Below are 21,593 nucleotides of genomic sequence, written 5' to 3'. Positions count from 1 at the left end.
ACTGTTTCAGTGTGGATCTCAGGCCTGTGAGGGTTTCAGAGAGCAGATGGACGCACTGATCCGTAAGGCTGAGGAGGCCGATGAGGTGCTGAAGGTGTCGGACCCGGTCGGCTCCCCAGAGCTCACTGTGGTGCAGACACGCATGGAACAACTGAAGGTGTGAAAAACATTGCTGTCTGAGTTGTTGTATATTAATTGAGTTTAAACATCTGGTGCTTTTTCAACAAAAACATCCTGTATAGCAAATCACTCGACCATAAACTAAAAGTGAATTAAATTCATTAGATTTGCTTTCATTTGATAGACAAAGCATGTTTTGCACATAGTTGCACTTGTTAGACTGTCATACTAAAAAATGTGTGTTTATTTGTTCCTAGGTTCCCTTATTGAAGCTGAGCAGTTTGTCTCCGGACCTGGAGCGTGTGAATGAGTTGATGTACAGACTGCCGGTCAGCGACAGAGACGTTAAACGGCTGCAAAGTCTCAACAGAGCCTGGGCCACTCACTCTGCTCACCTCACAGAGAGATTCAGGTACCTTTTTAAACTTCACCTTTTTATGTAAATACAAGAAATAGCACTTATTATTTGTATTTATTCATTTGTATAAATTAACAATGACATGTTTTAAGAAAGTGTTTTTAATTTGTTAGACAACATTCATATTGAGTAAGACTTTCATTGAGGGTTCTCCTATAAAAAATGTTGCCACTTTAATGAACAAATTACAAAAACGAACTAATTATTAATTAACATTTTGCCTGCCAGTGTAAGTTTTAGTAGTTCATTAATTAAAGGTTTTATGCTTTAAAACTAATAATTAGCCTCCAAACAGGAAGGTATATCAGATTGTTTATGTTTGAAACAACTATCCTCTGTCCCTCTCCAGTAAACTGCAGGCAGTGTTGCTGCAGCAGCAGAGTTTCCTGCAGAAGTGTGAGGCGTGGATGGACTTCCTGTCTCAGACTGAACAGAAGCTGGCTGCTGAGATCTCAGGGAACTACCAGAGTCTGCTGGAGCAGCAGAGAGACCATGAGGTCAGAGAAGCATTTCAAGGACATGTGCACCATATGCAGTTTTTGTAACTAAAGTGTTATTAATATAGATTTGTTTTGACTTTCAGTTGTTCCAGGCAGAGATGTTCAGCAGACAACAGATTCTCTACTCCATCATCAGTGATGGTCATCAGATGTTGGACCAGGGACAAATGGATGACAGGTAAACACACTACATTTAAAAAACAAGTCAGATTTTATGAATACATTTATCCAGGTATGTGGAGAAAATAAGTCATTCTTGATGTTTTCTCTCATAAAGGGATGACTTCAGTGTGAAGCTGGCCCTGCTGAGCCACCAGTGGCAGGGTGTGGTGAGGCGGGCCCAGCAGAGAAGAGGCATCATTGACAGTCTGGTCCGACAGTGGCAGAACTACCGGGAGATGTCAGAGAAGCTGCTGCAATGGCTTCAAGAAGTGACTCGTGATCCAGATGTGCATCAGCCAGGAGAACCCGTCGCCCTGCAGCAGGCCAGAGACCTGTTGGATCAGATTCAGGTAGGGGACGACACTATGGAGGAGCTTCACTCCTTAACTTATCCCCCTATTCAAATGTATTCTCTGAAATTAATAATCCAAAGTATTTATGTTTGATAATAATGATATTGAATTTATAATTAGTTACAAGTGTAGAGCAGGTGCAGGAGGTCGGTCACTGAAAATCCCAGTGAGTCTGGAAGTAATTATTTCTTATAAAGCTTATTCAAAATGTTTGCATATTAATGAGGTCACTGGGAGAGAGTGTTTTAAGCAAATGTTCATATTGCAGACCTTTTTCATTTAAAATGTCTAGTCCATGTCTTGAAATCTTTACAATCATGTATCCTGCCTAAAAAATACTCATACATCTTGTCAACCTTTAAATGTAATGTCATTTAACACAAAAATGTAAGCAGATCTAAAGCTCCCAATACTAAACCCTCACCCCTTCCCCAACCGTAGTCTCCCGTAGTTAACCTGCCCCCCCTCCGCCCCCTGTCCCTGTCTCTGCTCCTCCAGCTGAGGGAGCGCGTGCTGCAACGGCAGCAGGGGTGCTACATCCTGGCGGTGGAGGCCGGCCGCAGCCTGCTGCTGTCGGCTGACTCCCGGGCCGAGTCCACCCTGCAGACTGAGCTGATGGACATTCAGGAGAGGTGGAGGCACGCTCACCACCGCCTGGACCAGCAGAGGAGGGTGCTGCACGGCATGCTCAAGGTGAGACAGAACTACAGCTGGAGCAATAGAGAACATGTTTCTTGGTTTGATTTTTTCTAGGTCCTTTCTGTCGAAGCTACGGTTAAAAGGGACACAAAACATAACTGACTGTCTTACTATTTCCAATCCCTGTTCAATGCTGAAGTTCCTATACTCATTGGAATGCAACATTGTAACAGTTTAACAACTATAGAGCTTTTATCAAAAGCAGTTTTAAGGGTGAAAATGTTCCCTTTCAGTGCTGTATTCATACATGTTACATATAACATGTATGAATACAGCACGATGTATGAAGCGTCATTTGAGCAGAGTGGGTGTTTAAGGCTAAGCTTGGAGCTGTGTCTCTATGGTGCTGCAGTGTGAAGGGGCTGAAGGTCATCTGTGCATCATCTGGTCATCATCATGCATCTTAAGTCCTGAATAGAAGTGAAGGACTGCGATAGAGCAGCCCCTCTACCGTATTCAGATAAATTGCTGAGCACACTCACTCGTGTTCAAGCGTTATCAAATGGCACAAAGATATCAAAATGCCAGCCCAGTTCACACATCTACACAAACACACACACATGCAGAGAGTAGACGCTGTGCAGTGAGCTGAAATGATTTGAACCCTGCGAGGAAGATTTCACAGGCTGTGCCTTTGCCCTGTTTAGAACGGGACACAGTGACGCAGTTTTAAAGATGCATCCCCCAGATTTTTTTCTTTTTTGCTGAACATAGTTCCCTCCTCTCTTGATCTTATTTTCCTTAGGACTACTCCTACCCTCTCTCTCTCTGTCCTTCTTGGTTTGCACTTAGAGAGCAGCTACTGTAGCTATTCTAGTCCTCTTTTACCATGACTCTAACTTTAGGTATGCTACTCTGTTGCAGCATTTCTAACCAAATATTACCCTGTTTTTCCTGAATTTGACCCTGATAAGGCTCTAAGAGTAGCTTTTGGAGCAGAACCTTTTCATGAAGCTGTGTTAATTCCCTCCTTTGTCTGTTGGATTTTTGCTGCATCAGTCTTTTTAAAGGGGAGGTTCAGAGCTGAGTGGACTGTCTACTGCATGATCATTGATGTTGACTGTCAGTTTATGGTTGTGTATTCTGCTGTTAACCCATACTGACGCTGCAGCTACAGGAAGAATTTATAGCAACTTCCCTGAGTAATAGAAGATCTACAGCCTGTGTTGGAATGCATGTGTTTGTGTGTGTTTCTTTTAATGCTCTATTTCTTACTGTGCATGTTTATGTGTGTGTGTGTGTGTAGAACTGGGAGAGATGTGAGAAGGGCATAAATGTATCACTCGAGAAACTGAGGGCCTTCAAGAAGAAGCTGTCTGTGCCACTGCCCGACCTCCACGAGGAGCTGCACTCAGAGCAGATCAGATGCAAGGTGAGGAGAATCTATGCAGTATAAACATATATGCATGTACGCTCAGTTTGTCTCTGAAAACATTCACACACACAGACACTGACCTGTCCTTCCTCTACCCCTTAATCTGGCTACGGGGACAAACAGATAAACAGACGGGCAACAAAAAAAAGAAAAGTCTTTATCTGTTAGCCGCTGTCCCAATGTATGACCTTGTTTTTTTCTTTGTCTGACTGTTGTTTATTCTCCTGCTGGCTGTGATCATTTTTTTGAGGCGTTCAAGTTTTTATATAATATAAAAATAACTATTCTTGTTTTTTTTTAAGTCTTGAACATAATTGACTTCCATTGTTAATTTATCAAAAATGTTTTATTATTATAGCTGAAATGATGCTGGGCTGCTGCTTGAACGAGGAAACAGCGATGCCCACACCCGGCTTCATATTTATGTGTGAAAATTCACGTCATTTGCAATTTACCACCGGACTCTGCAGTCATGTTTCATGCATGACATGCACTGAGCTCCTTAGTGGGAGGAGGGCTTTGAGAGTAGCTGCACATTGTTAGCATCAGCTGAGGGAGAGAGGGGGTGGGGAGAGAGAGAAAGAGAGAGTCAGAGCATCGGTGCTTTCAGTGGGGGATATTTATTTATGTGCGCGCTTTCTTTTGTGCGTGTTGCATAATAGAGACATGCTCGGCGTCCACAAATGATTACGCCGCAGCAAAACCGTCACAGTGACGGAGGAGGAGGAGGAGGAGGAGGAGATGCAAGGTTTGATGTGTCTGTTACTTTATTTTGCCTTTAACCTAGAATGGAGCTGTTTTATTTTATGAATGTAATATGTATGTCAGTGTACACTTAGCTTTTCCTCATCACTGTTTCTGAGGTTGTAGCAGCTGCAGTTGAGCTTCAGTAGTTCTGTTCTGTGGTTTTTCTGCTAGATTTGACAATAGCTGTTGTCAAAACCAGCAGAAAATGAGTCTTAACCGGCTGGTGTGAATTAATCTATGCATTCAAGTCTATGGGTCACCTCAGTGTGTTTTTAAATCAATCTTGTCTTGTGGATGCAGGAGTTGGAGAGCAGTGTTGATGGCTGGACTGATGACCTCACTTCCTTGTTCCTGCTGAGGGACTCCCTGGAGGGTTTGGTTAGTGCAGATGACATCACAGTCCTACAGGAACGCCTCCTGCTGCTCCAGCGTCAGTGGGGGGAGGTCAGCCACCAGGTACAGTCACACAGTGCAGCCTTTTCTCGGGGGTTTTGAAAAGCTGATGTTATTTTTCTGCCCCAATCAAAACTCAAAGGGCTTGTTTGTGTGTGCTAGCAGCTGAGATACATTTGACAGAGTAAGATTACAGCTGTTGCACACTTTTTACTCCACAGGGCAACAGTGTTATTCTGAGCTTGGAGCTACTGTGAAGTGTGTTTTGATAAACAGAGCATTAGAAGAATTAAAGTGACTCAGCATATTCTGGTTGCTGCTTGAGTAGGTTTCTTTTTTATAGCATTAACTGTTCAATGAAACCCTTTAATTTCTTGTAACAAATGAATTTGTTATTTTGCACAAATGTAGTTATTTCCTTAAATGTTTCACATAGCTTAACCAACCTTTGTTCTTCTCATCCCATCCTCCCCCCCCCCCATCTGTCCTTTGTCCCCTCAGCTGACCCTACGCAGGCAGCAGGTGAGCGAGAAGTTGAACGAGTGGGCCGTGTTCAATGAGAAGAACAAGGAGCTATGTGAATGGCTCACACAGATGGAGAGCAAAGTCTCTCAGAATGGAGACATCAGCATTGAGGAGATGATCGAAAAGCTGCGAAAGGTGATTATAGCACAAAGACAAACAGAAAGAAAATACCGTAAGCACATACTGTATGTAGACGTTAAAAAACTGTTTACACATGCCAATCAGAGGCCCGGTTGTTTCAACATTTCTAGAATTTGGTCAATGTTTTACATATTTATTTAGCATCATACAATATTTACTACCCAAATCGTAACTAAAACCTAAATGTTAACTGATGCTGGCATGTTTGGAACAGTCATGTTTGCATTTTTACAAAACAGTATCTTTTGAATTCAGATTCGTTCAAATAAGTATTTAGTGCACAGTGCATTGCCCTGGAAATGACCCTACTCATCATTTAAACGTAATAATGATGTCTCATCTCTAGTTTAATGCACAGTTCTATAGACACACTGTACACACACTCAATCTCCCTGTGTTAACCTGCTTGCTGTCTCTCTCCCAGGACTACCAGGAGGAGATCAGTGTGTCTCAGGAGAACAAGCAGCAGCTGCAGGTTATGGGCGAGCGCCTGTCCAGGGCCAGCCAAGACAGCAAGGCGGCCGAGATCCAACACAAACTGAGCAAAGTCAGCGAGCGCTGGCAGCACCTGCTGGACCTCATCGCTGCCAGGTGGGTGTACGAGACTCTCAGGAGCAGGTGCAGAGTGTGGTCTGATAGTAGAGTTCGGACTTATACTTCTGTTGCTTTAGAGGTGGGGTTTGGCTTGAGTCGTTAATAAAGAGCAACATGTAAAAAGTGTATAACAGAACAACTACTAACAAGTTAACATTCAAAACATTTAGTTTGGCTTTAGTTTGTGGTCTGATCAATTATGCATATTGAGACCTGACAATATTATTATTTATATTAAAAGAGAACCGTTTCTTCTCCCCAAAGCATACTCTTCAGCCTACGCATCGCCCATGCATCACTCCTTCCAATGGAGTAGAGGTTTTCTTAGTTGTTCTTAGTGAAGAAATGTAGGGGATTAATTTCCCCACAATGATTCTGAGGAACTTCCTGAGCTCCTTGGTGTTGTCAGAGGGGATTCCACTTGGTGAAGCCGCCAAGCAAACAGAGAAAGGTCACATTCCTTCTCTCACCTGGACTCTCCCTCTTTGTCTTCATCTACCTCTATGCTCACCAGACACCTCTACCTAACTGAGTGTGAACCCGTCTCATTAAAATATCGGTAATGCTTGGAATTGAAAGTGGCCTGACCCAAATGTTGACTACCCCAGCTGCCCCCCCGACAGTCTTCCGGCTGTTCCCCTCTGAGACTGTTGTGGATGAAGGAGGAAAGGGGAGGACAGAGTCTGACCTCATGCAGACAGCTGCACTCTCTTTGTTCGTTATATACGTCCTTCACTAAAACACAACAGGACAGAAACCTTGTCGCTGTCACAGAGTGAAGAATACTGTCGTTAGGATTTCTATCTTGTGGACTTTTGTGGTTTCTGGATATATTTTTTTCTAGTCGAACACCTTTTTCTTGTTTTCCATTATTCATTAAGGTTTACTCACATGCATGGAGCCTCCAGCTTCTGTTTATAATCCCCTTTGTGTGTCTTTGGTTTATGAAACTCCGACACAGGCAAACTCTGCGGCACATGCCTCTGACTGTAAGTCTCTTTTTAGAAACAGCAGCACTTGTCACTCTCAGGCACTCACACTCAGAAACACACACACACACACACACACACACACACACACACACACACACACACACACACACACACACACACACACACACACACACACACACACACACACACACACACACACACACACACACACACACACACAAACACAGACACACTCACACACTCACGCCTGTTCGGGGTTCTCTTTTTTTAACTTTGGAGAGCAACAGTTGATAAGTCACAGTTGTGCCCCCCCCCAACATCGCCTGTTCCCCCTCCCCTTAATGCACAGACAGAGTTTAGAGAAAGTCCCATGTGGAGCTCGCAGACGAAAGAGAAGATTGTTTGGAACGACACCGTTACGCTTCTCGACGTGAACGTTGTGTTTGGGAATCTCGCACCCCCATGGTTTTGGATTTAGGGATGGATAATATGGCAGGAGGCCCGAGCGAGGATCTGCCGGAGTGTGATTGTGATGTCAACAGGCAGGACAAACTTATTTTGAAAAGTTTACAATGTTGAAAAAGAGTGCAATGTTTCATGTCTCATGCAATGTTTCTTGTGCACTCAAAATAGATTATGATATGTTGTTTTTTCATCCAACTCCTGCAATGTACAGTCATCTTTTCTCTGATCATTTCTGTGGATAGTTAGAGCAAGATAAGTATGTTTCTGCTGCACACGGGTTTAGAGGGCTCAATCTTCTTTCTCTTCTTTCAGCTTCTTTGTTAAGTGGAGATCTGGTTCGTTCAACTAGTGTTCAAATATAATTTGTTTGTTATTTTAATTAGTCTGGGTTTCCAACTGTAGGTTGAAGGTTACCACACAGGACATTATAATACGTTCCAGACGGTTCATACAACAACAGGAATTTGATTATCGCATCAGTGTTTGATTGACTTCCAAGTTAACCTGACCCATGATGTGTGCAACCTTATACAGAGTGCAAAGTATACAGTTTGTTTTGGCTAAGGACTGGTGTATGCAGTGGGTCATGTGATGCTCTGCAATATATTGCCCTATAATGTGAACAGTTAAACTACTTTAACCTGCAGTATGGTGCATTATAAGATGCAGATTAAGGACTTTTCTGAATGTTGTATGCAGCTGTAACCATGCAACACAGCACATGAGAGCTGGAGAGATAGTAGAGTGTACTTACTAAATGTGTCTATTGTTATCAGAGTTAGTTCTTTACGTAACACTAAAGGGCCAACGCCTTCATTCTCATCAAGTCTGTTTGGTTAGACAGAGAGTTTCATTGCTTTACAGGGTGTGGAGTTGAGCATTGGCTGAATGCTTGCTAATTTAAACTTGTTTCACATATCTTTTATTGCAGTGTTAAGGGTTTGGAAATGTTTGGCATTTGCAGACCCAAAATGGTTCACAGTCGTTCTCTAGGGTCAAATAAGAGTTCATTACTTCCCAACAAAGATGTCTGTGCAGATCTGTTACTCTTTGCTCTTTCAAGCTGAACATGGCACCCAGTTACTCTTTATTTTGTGTGAGCTTTCTTTGTATTCTTACTTTAAAAGTCACAACCAGATCCATATGTGTTCAGTTTGTTTCAACAGTGGATGAAAACATGTTTTCTGTTGCTTCATCTTCTTAGGTTATGTGTTTTTTTTATCGCCAAATATTAAAATAGGAATAAGCTGTATTTGTCTTACGTCCATCCCACACTGTCTGCCTGAGTGGTTACAGTTGTCCCTGTGCTGACTCTGACGCCCTCTCTGTTTCTATTCCAGGGTGAAGAAGTTGAGGGAGACCCTGGTGGCGGTGCAGCAGTTAGATAAAAACATGAGCAGCCTGCGTTCATGGCTCTCTCACATCGAGACGGAGCTGTCCAGGCCCATCGTCTACGACACCTGCGACGACCAGGAGATTCAGAGGAAACTCAAACAGCAGCAGGCAAGTGGGACAGGAGGCTACGGCAACTTAAAAAATGAATCATTTATCTGAAAAGTAATACAAAATGTGTCTGTGCCAATGTTGGCAGCGTTTGTCCAGTATGTGCTAGTGACATCCTGTCTCGCACACAAACTACAAGACATATGCTCACTCATATGCCCAAGCACCTACACAGACACAAACAATCCCACATGTACTTTTCTGTTTATACAACATAACCCCAGAACAGCATGACTCAAACTGAGTTGGTGGAAAATGAGTGACACTGAATCACAGCATGACTCATGCTTATATCTCGATCAGTTTAAAGCTAGCCTAAGGTCAGTATCAGTATCCTTCCTGTTGACCAAGCTGCAGCTCTAAATGTGGAGCGGGTTCTGAAAACCCACTGACCTCCTTCCTGCAGATTAGACTCACACATGAATGTACTGCACTTAAGCAGGCTAACTGTGTTCCTCGATACACTATTGCTGATTTAATGTATACCAATGAAAGACACATGTGGAGCAAAGCCAAGTAGGAAGCTCAAGACACATCAAGCTACATCAAACAACATTGTGAGAGACCTACAATCTTTTTAAAGGCTGCATAAATAACTAAATCATTCTGACTCATTTGCAGACGCTACAGAGGGACATAGAGAAACACAGCACCGGTGTGGCATCAGTGTTGAACCTTTGTGAAGTCCTGCTCCACGACTGTGACGCCTGCTCCACGGAGACGGAGTGTGACTCCATCCAGCAGGCCACCAGAGGGCTGGACCGACGCTGGAGGAACATCTGTGCCATGTCCATGGAGAGGAGGCTCAAGTCAGTGCCTCTTGCATACATGCAGTTCTCCATATACCTGCATTCATATGAATACACTGGCGTTAACATCGCAAAATTGTTAGCCAGTGCCATCTTTGTGTTGAGATTAAATGTTGCAACTAATCATATATAGTGAGAAGTCTTCCTGACCAACTGTGTTCTGAGTGATCTATTTAGTATATTATAAGTATAGCCATGGCGTCACCAAGGATGTTGCCTCCGTGCAGGATTGAGGAGACGTGGCGGTTGTGGCAGAGGTTTCTGGATGACTACTCCAGGTTCGAGGATTGGCTGAAGACTTCGGAAAGAACAGCAGCTCTGCCTAACTCCTCTGGAGTTCTGTATACTGTCGCTAAAGAAGAGCTGAAAAAGTTTGAGGTGAGTTTATTTCACTTTTGTTATCAGAATGTGAAGTTGGCTGCATTTCAAGATAGAGAGAGTCATTGCAGGGTAGTGGAAAAGAGAGACGAGTGTCATGTTGCTCAAACTCGTCTGCACTGGTCTGCTCAGCTGCTGCTGTCAATCACTGCGAACGTGCAAATCCCTGCAAGCTGTCTGTCTGCCTGCACCATTAAGATCTGATTGGAATGCTCCTTTTTACTTAAACATAGATTCACCCTGCATATTTCATCATGTGGAGGGTTTCATGCATTTATTGACCTTCTTTACTACCATTTTTTGTACTTATTCACTTTTGTATCTTTTGTAATTTCTTTCCTACTGCAGTACAAATTGAATGTTTTCAGATTTGATGGGACATCTGTAGTCCTTTCAAATTGTTTGTTGTCTCTCTGCATGCACATAAACCTTTTTTAAAGACGTTATAATAAAGCATGTATGTTCGTGAATAACTGTTCCCTATTCAGAGTTTGAATCTGTGTGTGTGTTTTTGTTGCAGGCCTTCCAGCGTCAGGTGCAGGAGTGCCTGACCCAGTTGGAGCTCATCAACAAACAGTACCGCCGTCTGGCCCGGGAGAACCGCACCGACTCCTCCCTCAGACTCAGGGAAATGGTGCATGATGGGAACAGAAGATGGGATAACCTGCAGAAGAGGGTGGCCGCCATCCTACGCAGACTCAAGGTAATACAGGCTGAGATTGTTGTTAACTCATTTGCAAGAGTTACTAATGCAACCGCTGAAGTCCTCTCCATTAGTTCTCACAGCTGTTTTTCAATTATTCTATTTCGGCCCAGTTATGGTAAATAACCTGCATATCCATTAAACAGTAACATCCCCCTACTTCACTTCTTGTGTTGTTCAGAAAAATCCCAGTGAGTAAAAATAAGATAAAGAAAACAATGAATGATTGTTGTCTGTGTCCCCTTCTTTTCATTCAGCACTTCATCGGGCAGAGGGAGGAGTTTGAAACGGCGCGAGACAGCATCCTCGTGTGGCTGACAGAGATGGACCTGCAGCTCACCAACATAGAGCATTTCTCCGAGTGTGACGTACAGGCCAAGATCAAACAGCTCAAGGTAAGACAGAAATGTTGGTGCTGCACACAGCAATCCAACATGATACACAACTCAACCAAGATGCAACATGAGTGCATTAATCATAGATGTAAATGAACATTTGCATTAGGCAAGTTTATTTATTTATATAGCACCCATTACTGTATATCAAACATTTTTTTAACTTTTGTCCAGATTTGAATTTGAGTTTGAAGGCCTTACTTTGAAACTCAAATTCTGAGCTTGGCTAAATTGTGATGGGAATTTTCTGTTTTCTAAATATTTATTTCAAAAGATGTGAAATGCATTGCTAGATGGTCTTCTTATTGTTGGATGTTGTGTGTGTGTTTCTCAGGCGTTCCAGCAGGAGATCTATCTGAACACGGGGAAGATCGAGCTGGTGTTCAGGCAGGGTGAAGCTCTGATTGAGAAGAGCGAACCTCTGGACGCAGCCGTCATCGAGGAAGAGCTGGAGGAGCTGCAGAGATACTGCCAGGAGGTGTTCGGACGAGTGGACAGATACTACAAGAAACTCACCCGACTCCCTGTGAGTAACAATACAGACGACACACATCGGGCAGTAAACACTATATCATCTTACAAAAAACAATATTCCTCAGACGGAAATAAGCTTAAATAAGTGAATATGAGAGATTCTTGTCGAATGCTTGCAAAGAAGATAGAGAATCTGACTTCCTGCTAAAGCAGCAGTCACTCCATATGGGCCACTCGTTAAACACATGACAACATTTACACTACAGCTGTCCCCCTTCACCACCAGTGCCTTGAGAAAACATGTGTGCAACATATTTTTACCCTGACAGCTGGTAAGGAACAGAATTCACACTTGTGTTTGCATGTCAACATGGAGTAAAGAACACATGCTCACCTTACAGTACCTCACAAAAAGCACTCTGAAACTTCTTAGGGGTACATATTTTGGTAAATGATAGCTGACCCTTGATTTTCTCTCGTACTTGCATTATATTGTCCCGCCCACTATATTGCTGTCCTTCTTCTCCTAACATGTTCCTGTCCTTGTCCCCCAGCTGGCTGATGACGAGCTGGATGGCTCAGACAGAGAGCTGGACATGGAGGAGGGGGGCGAGCTCTCTGACCTGCAGTGGGCCGACCCCTCTCTGCCTCGGACGTCCAGCCGCCAAGCCTCTGGTACGACCACCCTCATTCGGGCAGACCGCTCGGGACGAGACACCCCCGCAAGCGTGGACTCCATCCCGCTGGAGTGGGACCACGACTACGACCTGAGCCGAGGACTGGACAGCCCGGGAGGACGAGGCATGGTGGAGAGCAGCCGAGGGCCGGAGGAGGAGGATGAGTACCTGAGGACGGCTGCCGCAGTGCTGTCAGGTTGGTCAACGTTATCCATAGATGATGGATGATTGGCTTAATGGATGCTTGCTGATTGCCTGCGGATGTAATCGTAAATGTTTTCCTAATGTGCTATTTTAGAGGTCTGCAAGTTCCTCAATGTCCCAAAAAGTTTCCTAAAAAATAATTTGGATTTATTATAGGAAAAACAGCTATGGTGTGTTAAATTATATATTTTATAAACATTTCCAAAAGTAAATGAATAAGAAATAGTTTTTAAAAAATAACAAAGTTATTTTCGGGAAAGTTCTTTTGTCATATAAGGAAATTAGAGACACATCAAATGAGTTGATTCCAATGTTTGATATCAAATGGTAACACATGTGTTATTATATGGCAACAACAGTCATGTGATTAATTGCTGTGTTAGGATTGAGGCTTATTAGAACTGATGGTTAGAGAGGATTTCATGGTTCAGTTTTCGCTGTTTAAAAACAAGGCACCCGTTGTATCTTTTCCAATAAGGGTATTCATGTAAAGTCCAGTCATTTTTCCAGTAAGAGCTTTGAGGTGAACGTCCAGATCCGTGCCAAATGATTATAGATTAGCACAGATGTCATATTTACACCATGCCCACATTGTAAGTAGTATGTTGTATGTCTTTTTTCCCAGATGTAGTTATTCCAGAGAGCCCAGAGGCCTATATAAAACTGACTGAGAACACATTGAAATCATCCTCTGGTAGGAAACAGCATGACATATGACAGCATGCCATAAACTAAAACTTAAACTTTATTTTGATACTATCATACAAGGAAGCATGTCCCACCATTCAGAGAAGCGTACTAAAAGTGTCAAAATAACATCATTGCATGCAATCCACATCACTAAATGCTAATCTCACCCATTGCCTTTTGACTTGTGTGTTAACATGTCATTGTTAACTAAATCTGACTTTCGTGTTCTTTTCTTCCATGGCTTTCTGTTCATTTGCATTCCAGACTAATGCATGCCATCCAAGCCTCAGCCGTCACCAACAGCATGCTAAACCTTTTCATGCAAAGCGCGTCCTCTCTAGTGTTCTTGACTCTGTCCTAACCTCTTTCAGGTGAGCCGGGTCAGCTGGAGGCCAGCCTCAGGCAGCTGGACCAGGCTCTGGACGCCGGGCGGTTCCACCTCCAGCAGAGAGAGGCCACCGCCAGCAGCTCCAGCCCCGACAGGGACTCCACCTACATGGGCTACGTGAGTGTTGATCGCTTGCAGAGATATGTGCTCGCTGTGGGGGGAGGAATAACTGTATCTATCTTCAACTGTATGCATATTATTATAATCTATCTTTAATTGTTGTTTCTTTCAAAATGCACTGTTGTTACCTGCATACGCAATACGAATGCAAATATATATATAAACTCAAAACCTTATTATCATTTAAGGAAAACAATTAATTTTCATTTCAAGGGAAAGCAAACGTTATGTTATCTAAAAATGGTATTTGTATTTACTTGGCCATCTCAAAACATTATCTTGCACTATTTTATTTGTTTTATCTGTTTTATGTCCTATATATATTCATGTTGCATTGGTCGAGGAGCCTGTGACAAGTCTTTCATTGCCATATCTGCACTGTAGCTACTGTGCACGTGGCAATAAAGCCTTGGATCTAAAACATATTTCTCATATGATCCCTCCAGATGCGTCTGATGGGAGAGTGTCGCGGCAGTATTAACGCAGTGAAGAGAGCAGAGGGAGAGCTGACTGAAGACGAGGACGACATGCCGGGACTCATCAACCCTACCAGCACCGACACGCAGAGTGCAGGTCAGTCACACACACACACACACACACACACACACACACACACACACACACACACACACACACACACACACACACACACACACACACACACACACACACACACACACACACACACACACACACACACACACACACACACACACACACACACACACACACACACACACACACACACACACACACACACACACACACACACACACACACACACACACATATATAACCTTCTCCTTTAAATAGTGTGCGAGCTGTGTTAAATAAGTCTGATCTGTTTCCCTCCAGGTGTGATCGAGCGCTGGGAACTGATCCAGGCTCAGTCTCTGAGAGAGAAGCACAGGCACAAGCAGAACCTGCAGCAGTGGCAGCAGCTGATCTCAGATCTGCAGAGCATGAGGGCCTGGCTGGGTCAGTCTGAGGCCGAACTCAACCAGCTGCGAGGACTCCAGCTCAGCACCGACATACTCACCATCCAGCAGAGAATCAAGAAACTCAAGGTTTGTTGATGCGTCTGTTTCTGTCTTTTTCAGTTCCTGTTTCAGCAAATGTTGAAAAATGCAGATGAATTTTGTCGGCTGAAATGGGGCTGATATAAACTGTATTTTAAATTAAAATGTTGGCTTCCAACAATTATTTAAACAAGATAATAAAGCTTCAACAATTGTTCCAATATTGCCATGTATCTATGTATTTAATATTTTGACCTTCCACTCACCCTTACTCACACACACACACAAACACACACACGCCTCAATATCTAGTCCAGCTGCTGCTGCCTGTAAAGCATTAGGTGAGATATCACTATGCTATAAATACACACCCCTCTGGAGCCTAATAATCAAACTCAGCTTAATCCGGCTGCACTCCTGTCTGCTGACACCTCCTGCATTCTGGGCTTCCTCTCTCTAGGAGCCACCTACAGTCTGACCCGGTTTATGGTTCAGAGTTTTTATAAATACTCTTTTCTTTGACTCCTCCCCTCAGGAGCTTCTGAAGGGAGTGGACGCCCACAAGTCAGAGGTGCTGTCCATCAACCTGAGCAGTGCAGACTTCCTCCAGTCAGAGCCCGACTCTGAGGAGGCGTGGGAGTTGAGGGACGGGCTGAAGGAGATGAACGCCCGCTGGGACCGGCTGGGTTCCTCCCTGGAGGACTGGAGGGGGGAGCTGCAGAGGGCGCTGATGCAGTGCCAGGTACGAAAACACACACTCTCCAGGAATGAATAATAAGTGATATGCATCCTTAATTTATTACCACCCTTATTTTTATTGTTTGTTTTTTATTGCTTTTTATTCATTCTACCGTGTTGTGTACTGTTTTTATACTGTTATGCTCACTGCTTGTAACACTTCGGGATTTGAAGTCAAATATGAAGTGCTTTATAAATGAAACCCATTATTATTATTATTATTATTATTATTATTATTAATTTGGTTTTCTGTTGTTAGTTTGCATGATTATTTTTTGACATACTGTACTAAGACTTTTTTTTAACATGCTATACTTGACTTATTCACTTTTTTCACATACTATAATATGAATTTATTTTCACTTTTTTTCATACTATACTTTTTTTAAGTCATACTTTACTGTGAACTTGTATTGATCTTTCATAGCATACTATACAATGACATTTTAAACAAAGGTATAAACCCTGCAATATGAGAAACTACAACCCAAAGCTAATGTCAGTGATGTTTCCTACAGGAGTTCCATGAGACGAGCCACGGCCTGCTGCTGTGGCTGGAGAACATCGACCGCAGGAGGAACCAGGTGGTGCCCGTCCCCCCAAACCTGGACCGTGAAGCGTTACGAGCCCACCACAGAACACTGACGGTATGTCTCTGTGATGTATGCTTTGTGTACAGCAGACTATGCATTTAGTTGTATTTACCATAAGTAAGTGGAAAAAGGTGCAGTTCCTGAGATGTGGCTTATTCCCACAGGAGGTTTTTAAATGTAGTTATTTGACTTTGTTCTCTCTGTCGGCAGGTCTGAGTCTTTTATTTAATGTGATATGGTCTGGTGGTCTTTTTTGTTCTGTACACATTTTGTTAACCTCTGCTCAAAAGAAAACAAATGTTTGCAATGTATTAACCTTACAGAAAACTCTTTTCTAGAACAACTAGAACAAAGAAGCAGAAACATTAATAAAAAGGTCATCCATCAGGAAAAAATAAAACCTTTAAATGTTGCATAACAAAGAATAAACATTTATATTATACAAATATCAAAATCAAGGCGGGGATACAAATGTCATAAAAAAGTAATTGTGATATGCCATAAAAAAAAAAGTAGAGTTAAAGGTAAGCCATAAAAAGTGTCTTGTTCTAAACATTCAAGTCTTGAAAAATGCCAGAAAGAAAATTCAAAACTTAAACAAAAAATAAATACAAATATTCATAATAATATGCCTTAAAAAAGTAATAGTATGTTATCCTAAAGGCCCTGGTATAATAAAGATGACATAACTTGGTCAATACATCGCGGCCCAACATTTTGAAGCACTCAAATCTATTCAACAAAAAAACCTGCTGTAATATATACGCTTTTCAGCATACAATATTAATAAAAGTGAAGTACAGTACTTATATCCCTTCACAGAACTAAAGCATGCTTTTAAAAAAGGTTTAATGAGATGATGGAATCAAAAAGGCACACATGCTGAAAACCCAACCCCAGCAGGGAGGTCTGGGGGGGATTCTTCCCCAGGAGATTTTTAGAAATACTAACATAAACTATGCATTCTGGTACACTCTGAGAACGCCTGCATGGACAGCGTTAGAAAATCGGGCCTTCAAAATAAAAGTTTGACTTTTTCCCCCCCAAAAAAAGAAAGAATTCCAATTTCTTTTTCTTCACTAACACATCCGCGACCCACTCAAAACGGGTCCGCGACCCACTTGAAACGGGTCCGCGACCCACCAGTTGAGAACCACTGACATAACACATTTATAGTATTCCAAGTCATAAACATCTCTTTTATTTTCCCGCAGCAAATCAAGCGTGAGCTGCTGGACTCGCAGCAGAAGGCCTCGTCTCTGCAGGAGCTGTCCTCTCAGCTGCTGGTGGACACTAAAGCCTCGGAGCAGATCCAGAGTCAGGGCAGCGAGTGTCTGGAGGCGCAGGAGAAGGTGCACGTGATCCTGAACCGACTGAGGCTGCTGCTGAGGGAGGTCAGCGGCGACCTGCAGGGGCTGGAGAGGAGGCTGCAGACCCCCGCCACGCGGCAGGTCAGGAAACGCTAAAGCAAGAGGGAATGAATGAGGGGGTTACTTATTATACTCAAACTAAATATTCCTTACCATAAATACTAGCCAAGAGAGTTAGCCAAGAGTCTATGTTCATCTGTGGAACCTAAACAAAATGAATTGTAGGAGAATAAACAAGTACAGTTTGGGTAAATGTGCTTTCTTATTTTTCATCAATGTCCATTAATAGCATCATTTTAAAACATAACGAATGTTGTTTTTATTTTTTTTCAGGATTGCCTCTCTTTGCCTGTTGGCCCATCAGAGATGTGCGGATCAGCTGCTGAGTCAGAGGTGACCGTGCACAGTCACAAACGCTTGGTAATGTTTCCCCTCCGCGCTCGCTTTGATCCCCCAGTAGACATCTCATCTTCCAAATAATTATTTTTATAAAATATAAATGATTTTCCTTTTTTTTCGATTGCTGTGCTGACATGTAGATAGAAAAACAAATGTTGCTTCCCCCTCATTTGTTTTTGGGATGTTTTTGCTGCACCATGTTGATCTGCCAAAAATATACAAGAGAACCTGGCTTTTCTTTTCTGTAATGACTCATATCTCATTTAAGAAGTAATGTATACAATCCATTATCTGTTTCTGTGTTTTATCAATATGTAACTAGTCATTTTAAAATAATTAATTTTGTCAGTTTTTTGTACCTTTGCAGGATTAATTCTTGAGAAGCCAGATTTCTTGGTTCTGAAAGTCGATCAGCGTCATTGATTTTGTTGCTGATGTTATGGCTCCTTATGTTATTTGATTTTCTCTCATCTGAGGCTTTGTCTTCATTTGCCCTTGACTGAAACATTCTTTTCTTTCTTTCACCCCTCCCTGCTCATTGCGTGGTACAGCCCCGAGGCAAAAGTAGTCAGGCCCACCCCGGACCCCCTGAGAGCGGCCCGCGCCACAGGTACCTCTCTCCTGGACTCTGGAAACACGGAGGATGATGGAACCACAGCTACGCCTGACTAGAAACTTGATTTTTATAAACTCAACCCATGAGAAAAATCAATGACTCAAATCAGACTGATTGTAAAAGATATTAATAGATGATTTAGCCTTTGATTGATTAGTTTTGAGGCTTTAACCCTGCGTTCCATGATCCTTCCTCATTCTAGAGACCATGTTACCAGCTCTTAAACGAGGGGGGACTCGCCTTCATCAGGCCGCTCCCTTCCTCCTTTAAATGTTTTATTTCACTGCTTCTCTTTGCCCTGCTGCTTTTTGAATGGCATCATGGAATATGGCCTTGTCATACGTTTTGCTTCTCTTTGAGTGACTGCAGCCCTCTCCTCGCCCACTAGATGGCGCTATCTGACCCCCCCCTCCTCAGCTCTGTTTATCTGTCTTTGTTTCTGGTCATAGTTGAAAGCAGGATGTGATGCAATAACTCCTGCGTCTTTCCCCCTCTACCTTAACTCCCACTTTCTTTCCTGTTTCCTTTCCAGACCACTTAAATGACCCACCTCTGCCATTTCTGATTTCTATCATTTCCATTACATGCCAACAACAACACAGGCCTGGTGAAGACTCAGCCTAAACTAGTCTGGCCTTATTGTGGCAGGAATAATCTCTTTGTTCCCCCCTGGTAGTATCCTTTATATAAGGGTTATCATCACGTATGAATGGGCTGCAGAAACTAAAACTCGCCACACACAGACACATCGTGCTCATAGCAGCCGTGTTTTAGCATCTAGCAGACTAAATGGAGTTGGCAGAGTGCGAGGCTGGAGGAGTGTCGGCGTGTCTGACCTCCTGCAGCCTCCTGGAGGATGAGCCGCACTGAGAACATGATGTTCCTCCCCTCGAGTCTTGGCTCGAAACGTGGAAATCTCCAGAGAGGCATTTGGCATTTCTCCTGCGTCTGTTTGGACGAGACGTGGCATTGAACTCTCACACACTCTGCTCTAAATCCAGAGTGTTTCCTCCAGTGAGACACAGCATATCTGCGAGTGATGGCTGTTTTTTAAAGTGTGTCTGTGCCTGTGTTGTGTGTGTGTGTGTGTTGTGTGTGTGTGTGTGTGTGTGTGTGTGTGTGTGTGTGTGTGTGTGTGTGTGTGTGTGTGTGTGTGTGTGTGTGTGTATCTCTCTGTTCAACTGTGTGACTGTCAATCTCTCTAACGGTTGGATCTATTTTCTGCATTTTCCTTCCTGTCGAGTGTTTCTTCAGTCCTTATTTTTTGGTCAGACATGGGTTAAATAGTTTTTGCAAACATGTTTCTTTAAACCCACTTGAAAGTCAGAACTGCTATTATTGTGAATACAAATGATTTTCCCTAACAAGTCATTATTACAATATTTTCTCGGTTAACTTTTAGTCGATAGATTGACTGGAATTTGTAAAACAAATCAAAAAAGATTGACTGAAAAAGTCTTAGTTTGATCATCGTGCGCTTCAGATTCAAGCACATGAGGTTGGAGTGTTCTTCAGAATTAATGCGAGCACACAAACCTTGAATTTTAACTAAATAAAAAAAGCTATCAAGTGTTTTTTTTACGAACCATGATTTGCAAACACTAGTGGACTCAGGTATGTTCTCGGCTGTGTTTAACTCAACTCTGTGTCTCCCTGCAGCCGAAGCAAATCCCCCGGCGCCGCTGGCTGCGTTTCCTCCCGTTCTGACCTCCAGGATGGCGTCTCCTCCTCCTCCTCTTCCTCCTCCTCCTCTAAAGGCCAGTCCTTCCTGCTGCGGGTCCTCAGGGCTGCGCTTCCCGTCCAGCTGCTCCTCCTCTTCATCATCGGCCTGGCCTGCCTGGTGCCCATGACGCAGGAGGACTACAGCTGTCACCATGCCAACAACTTCGCCCGCTCCTTCCATCCAATGCTGCGCTACACCAACGGACCTCCGCCCATATGAGAAGCAGCCTATCATCTACCTGCTGCTTTGCCAAGGACTCCTGAATGTCTCCTCTTCTCCCCGTGCCCTACAGCAACAAACTCTTCTTTGCATCATGAAGTGACTCAGAGGTGATATGAAGACTCCCCTATCTAACATTGCACACTCACCTCAACCCTTTAAACCCCCTGCAGAATACATGGAGCTTCATCTGGAGACCCCATCTCCAAATAACACTTTTAACTTTAATGTGTACATTATTTTATAAAGTTTTCTGAACAAACGTGAGAGATCAATGAAAACAAAGCACTATTTATATACTGTATGTATGTTGGGAGCCAAAGTCCACCGTGCTTTTTGTCCATGATATCCAGAGCTGCTACTATTTATTTAGCGTTCAATCAATTATTAGATTGTAAGTTTTGATGAAGCACCACCCTGAGAGTGGGGTATTGTACCTTTTAAATTGTACAGTGGACCTGCAGCTTGAGTAGCAATCACTCACAGCCTCTGAAGTTTGTCTCAAAAGACACATTTGAAGACAATGCAACGACGGAAACAGGAGTGCTTTCTGAAGGATGATCCGAAGTTTCTGCTTGAATTTGGAAAAGAAGTCGACGTTACAGCAAAACATCTGAACCTATAGCACTGTCGAAGGTACTGCACTGAAGCCGTCCAGCCAAGATGGCCGACTTCTTTCCCCAAAAGCCAACGCTTGAATTCCTGTTTTTAATTTCAGTATTTAATCAAGGAGGGCAAATATTTTAAACGAGTTATGAGCTCTCAACTGATTTGTATATTTTTGTTAAAATGCCTTCATAAAGGCAGTTATTTTTGTATCTTTCTGTTTGAGCATGCACTTCAAAGTCCCTGCTTTTAAGAAAGCCAAACAATCACTGGTAGTTTTAGTAGACGGCTGCGACAGGAAACAGTGAGCTTTGTAATAACTGCGATAATTGTTCTGCGGTGATGACGAGACATTGGAATCACTGCGTTGGTAAAACAGAATCTGTAAAAACTGATCAAATATTAAAATGGTTATTTATGTATGTACAGTTTGCTAATGCTGACTTCATGAAGAATACTCTTTGCAAATAATAAAACATAAAATATTTACTGCTGTGTTCTTTACTTTGAGATTCCAACAATGA

At 42.9% G+C, this 21,593-nt stretch overlaps 1 protein-coding gene across 7 annotated transcripts in view; it reads left to right on the top strand.

The window, feature by feature from the left end:
• The window catches only part of syne1a (spectrin repeat containing, nuclear envelope 1a), a 130,729-nt gene extending 109,171 nt beyond the window's left edge, over positions 1-21,558 (top strand). For 3 of the 7 annotated variants that reach the window (XM_079643230.1, XM_079643229.1, XM_079643227.1), the window contains 11 exons: positions 11-157; positions 378-532; positions 888-1,035; positions 1,122-1,216; positions 1,316-1,550; positions 1,995-2,246; positions 3,499-3,624; positions 4,675-4,830; positions 5,269-5,427; positions 5,858-6,024; positions 8,786-9,378. In XM_079643230.1, coding sequence (XP_079499356.1) covers positions 11-157; positions 378-532; positions 888-1,035; positions 1,122-1,216; positions 1,316-1,550; positions 1,995-2,246; positions 3,499-3,624; positions 4,675-4,830; positions 5,269-5,427; positions 5,858-6,024; positions 8,786-8,999 — 1,854 coding nt within the window. In that variant the 3' untranslated portion in view covers positions 9,000-9,378. Of the gene's footprint in view, positions 1-10; positions 158-377; positions 533-887; positions 1,036-1,121; positions 1,217-1,315; positions 1,551-1,994; positions 2,247-3,498; positions 3,625-4,674; positions 4,831-5,268; positions 5,428-5,857; positions 6,025-8,785; positions 9,381-9,569; positions 9,758-9,984; positions 10,136-10,655; positions 10,839-11,095; positions 11,234-11,567; positions 11,760-12,261; positions 12,581-13,213; positions 13,283-13,649; positions 13,784-14,232; positions 14,360-14,641; positions 14,854-15,340; positions 15,548-16,061; positions 16,191-17,350; positions 17,588-17,839; positions 17,927-18,456; positions 18,516-20,180 lie in introns of those variants that run through there. The other 4 variants (XM_079643232.1, XM_079643231.1, XM_079643226.1 and 1 more) reach the window with 4 other exon arrangements.
• Positions 21,559-21,593: the final 35 nt, after the last annotated feature.

The sequence above is a fragment of the Notothenia rossii genome (genome assembly GCF_949606895.1).
Source record: "Notothenia rossii genome assembly, chromosome: 8".
Lineage (NCBI taxonomy): Eukaryota > Metazoa > Chordata > Actinopteri > Perciformes > Nototheniidae > Notothenia > Notothenia rossii.
Note: the sequence above shows the minus strand (reverse complement) of the source record. Positions and strands in the feature narration are given on the sequence as shown.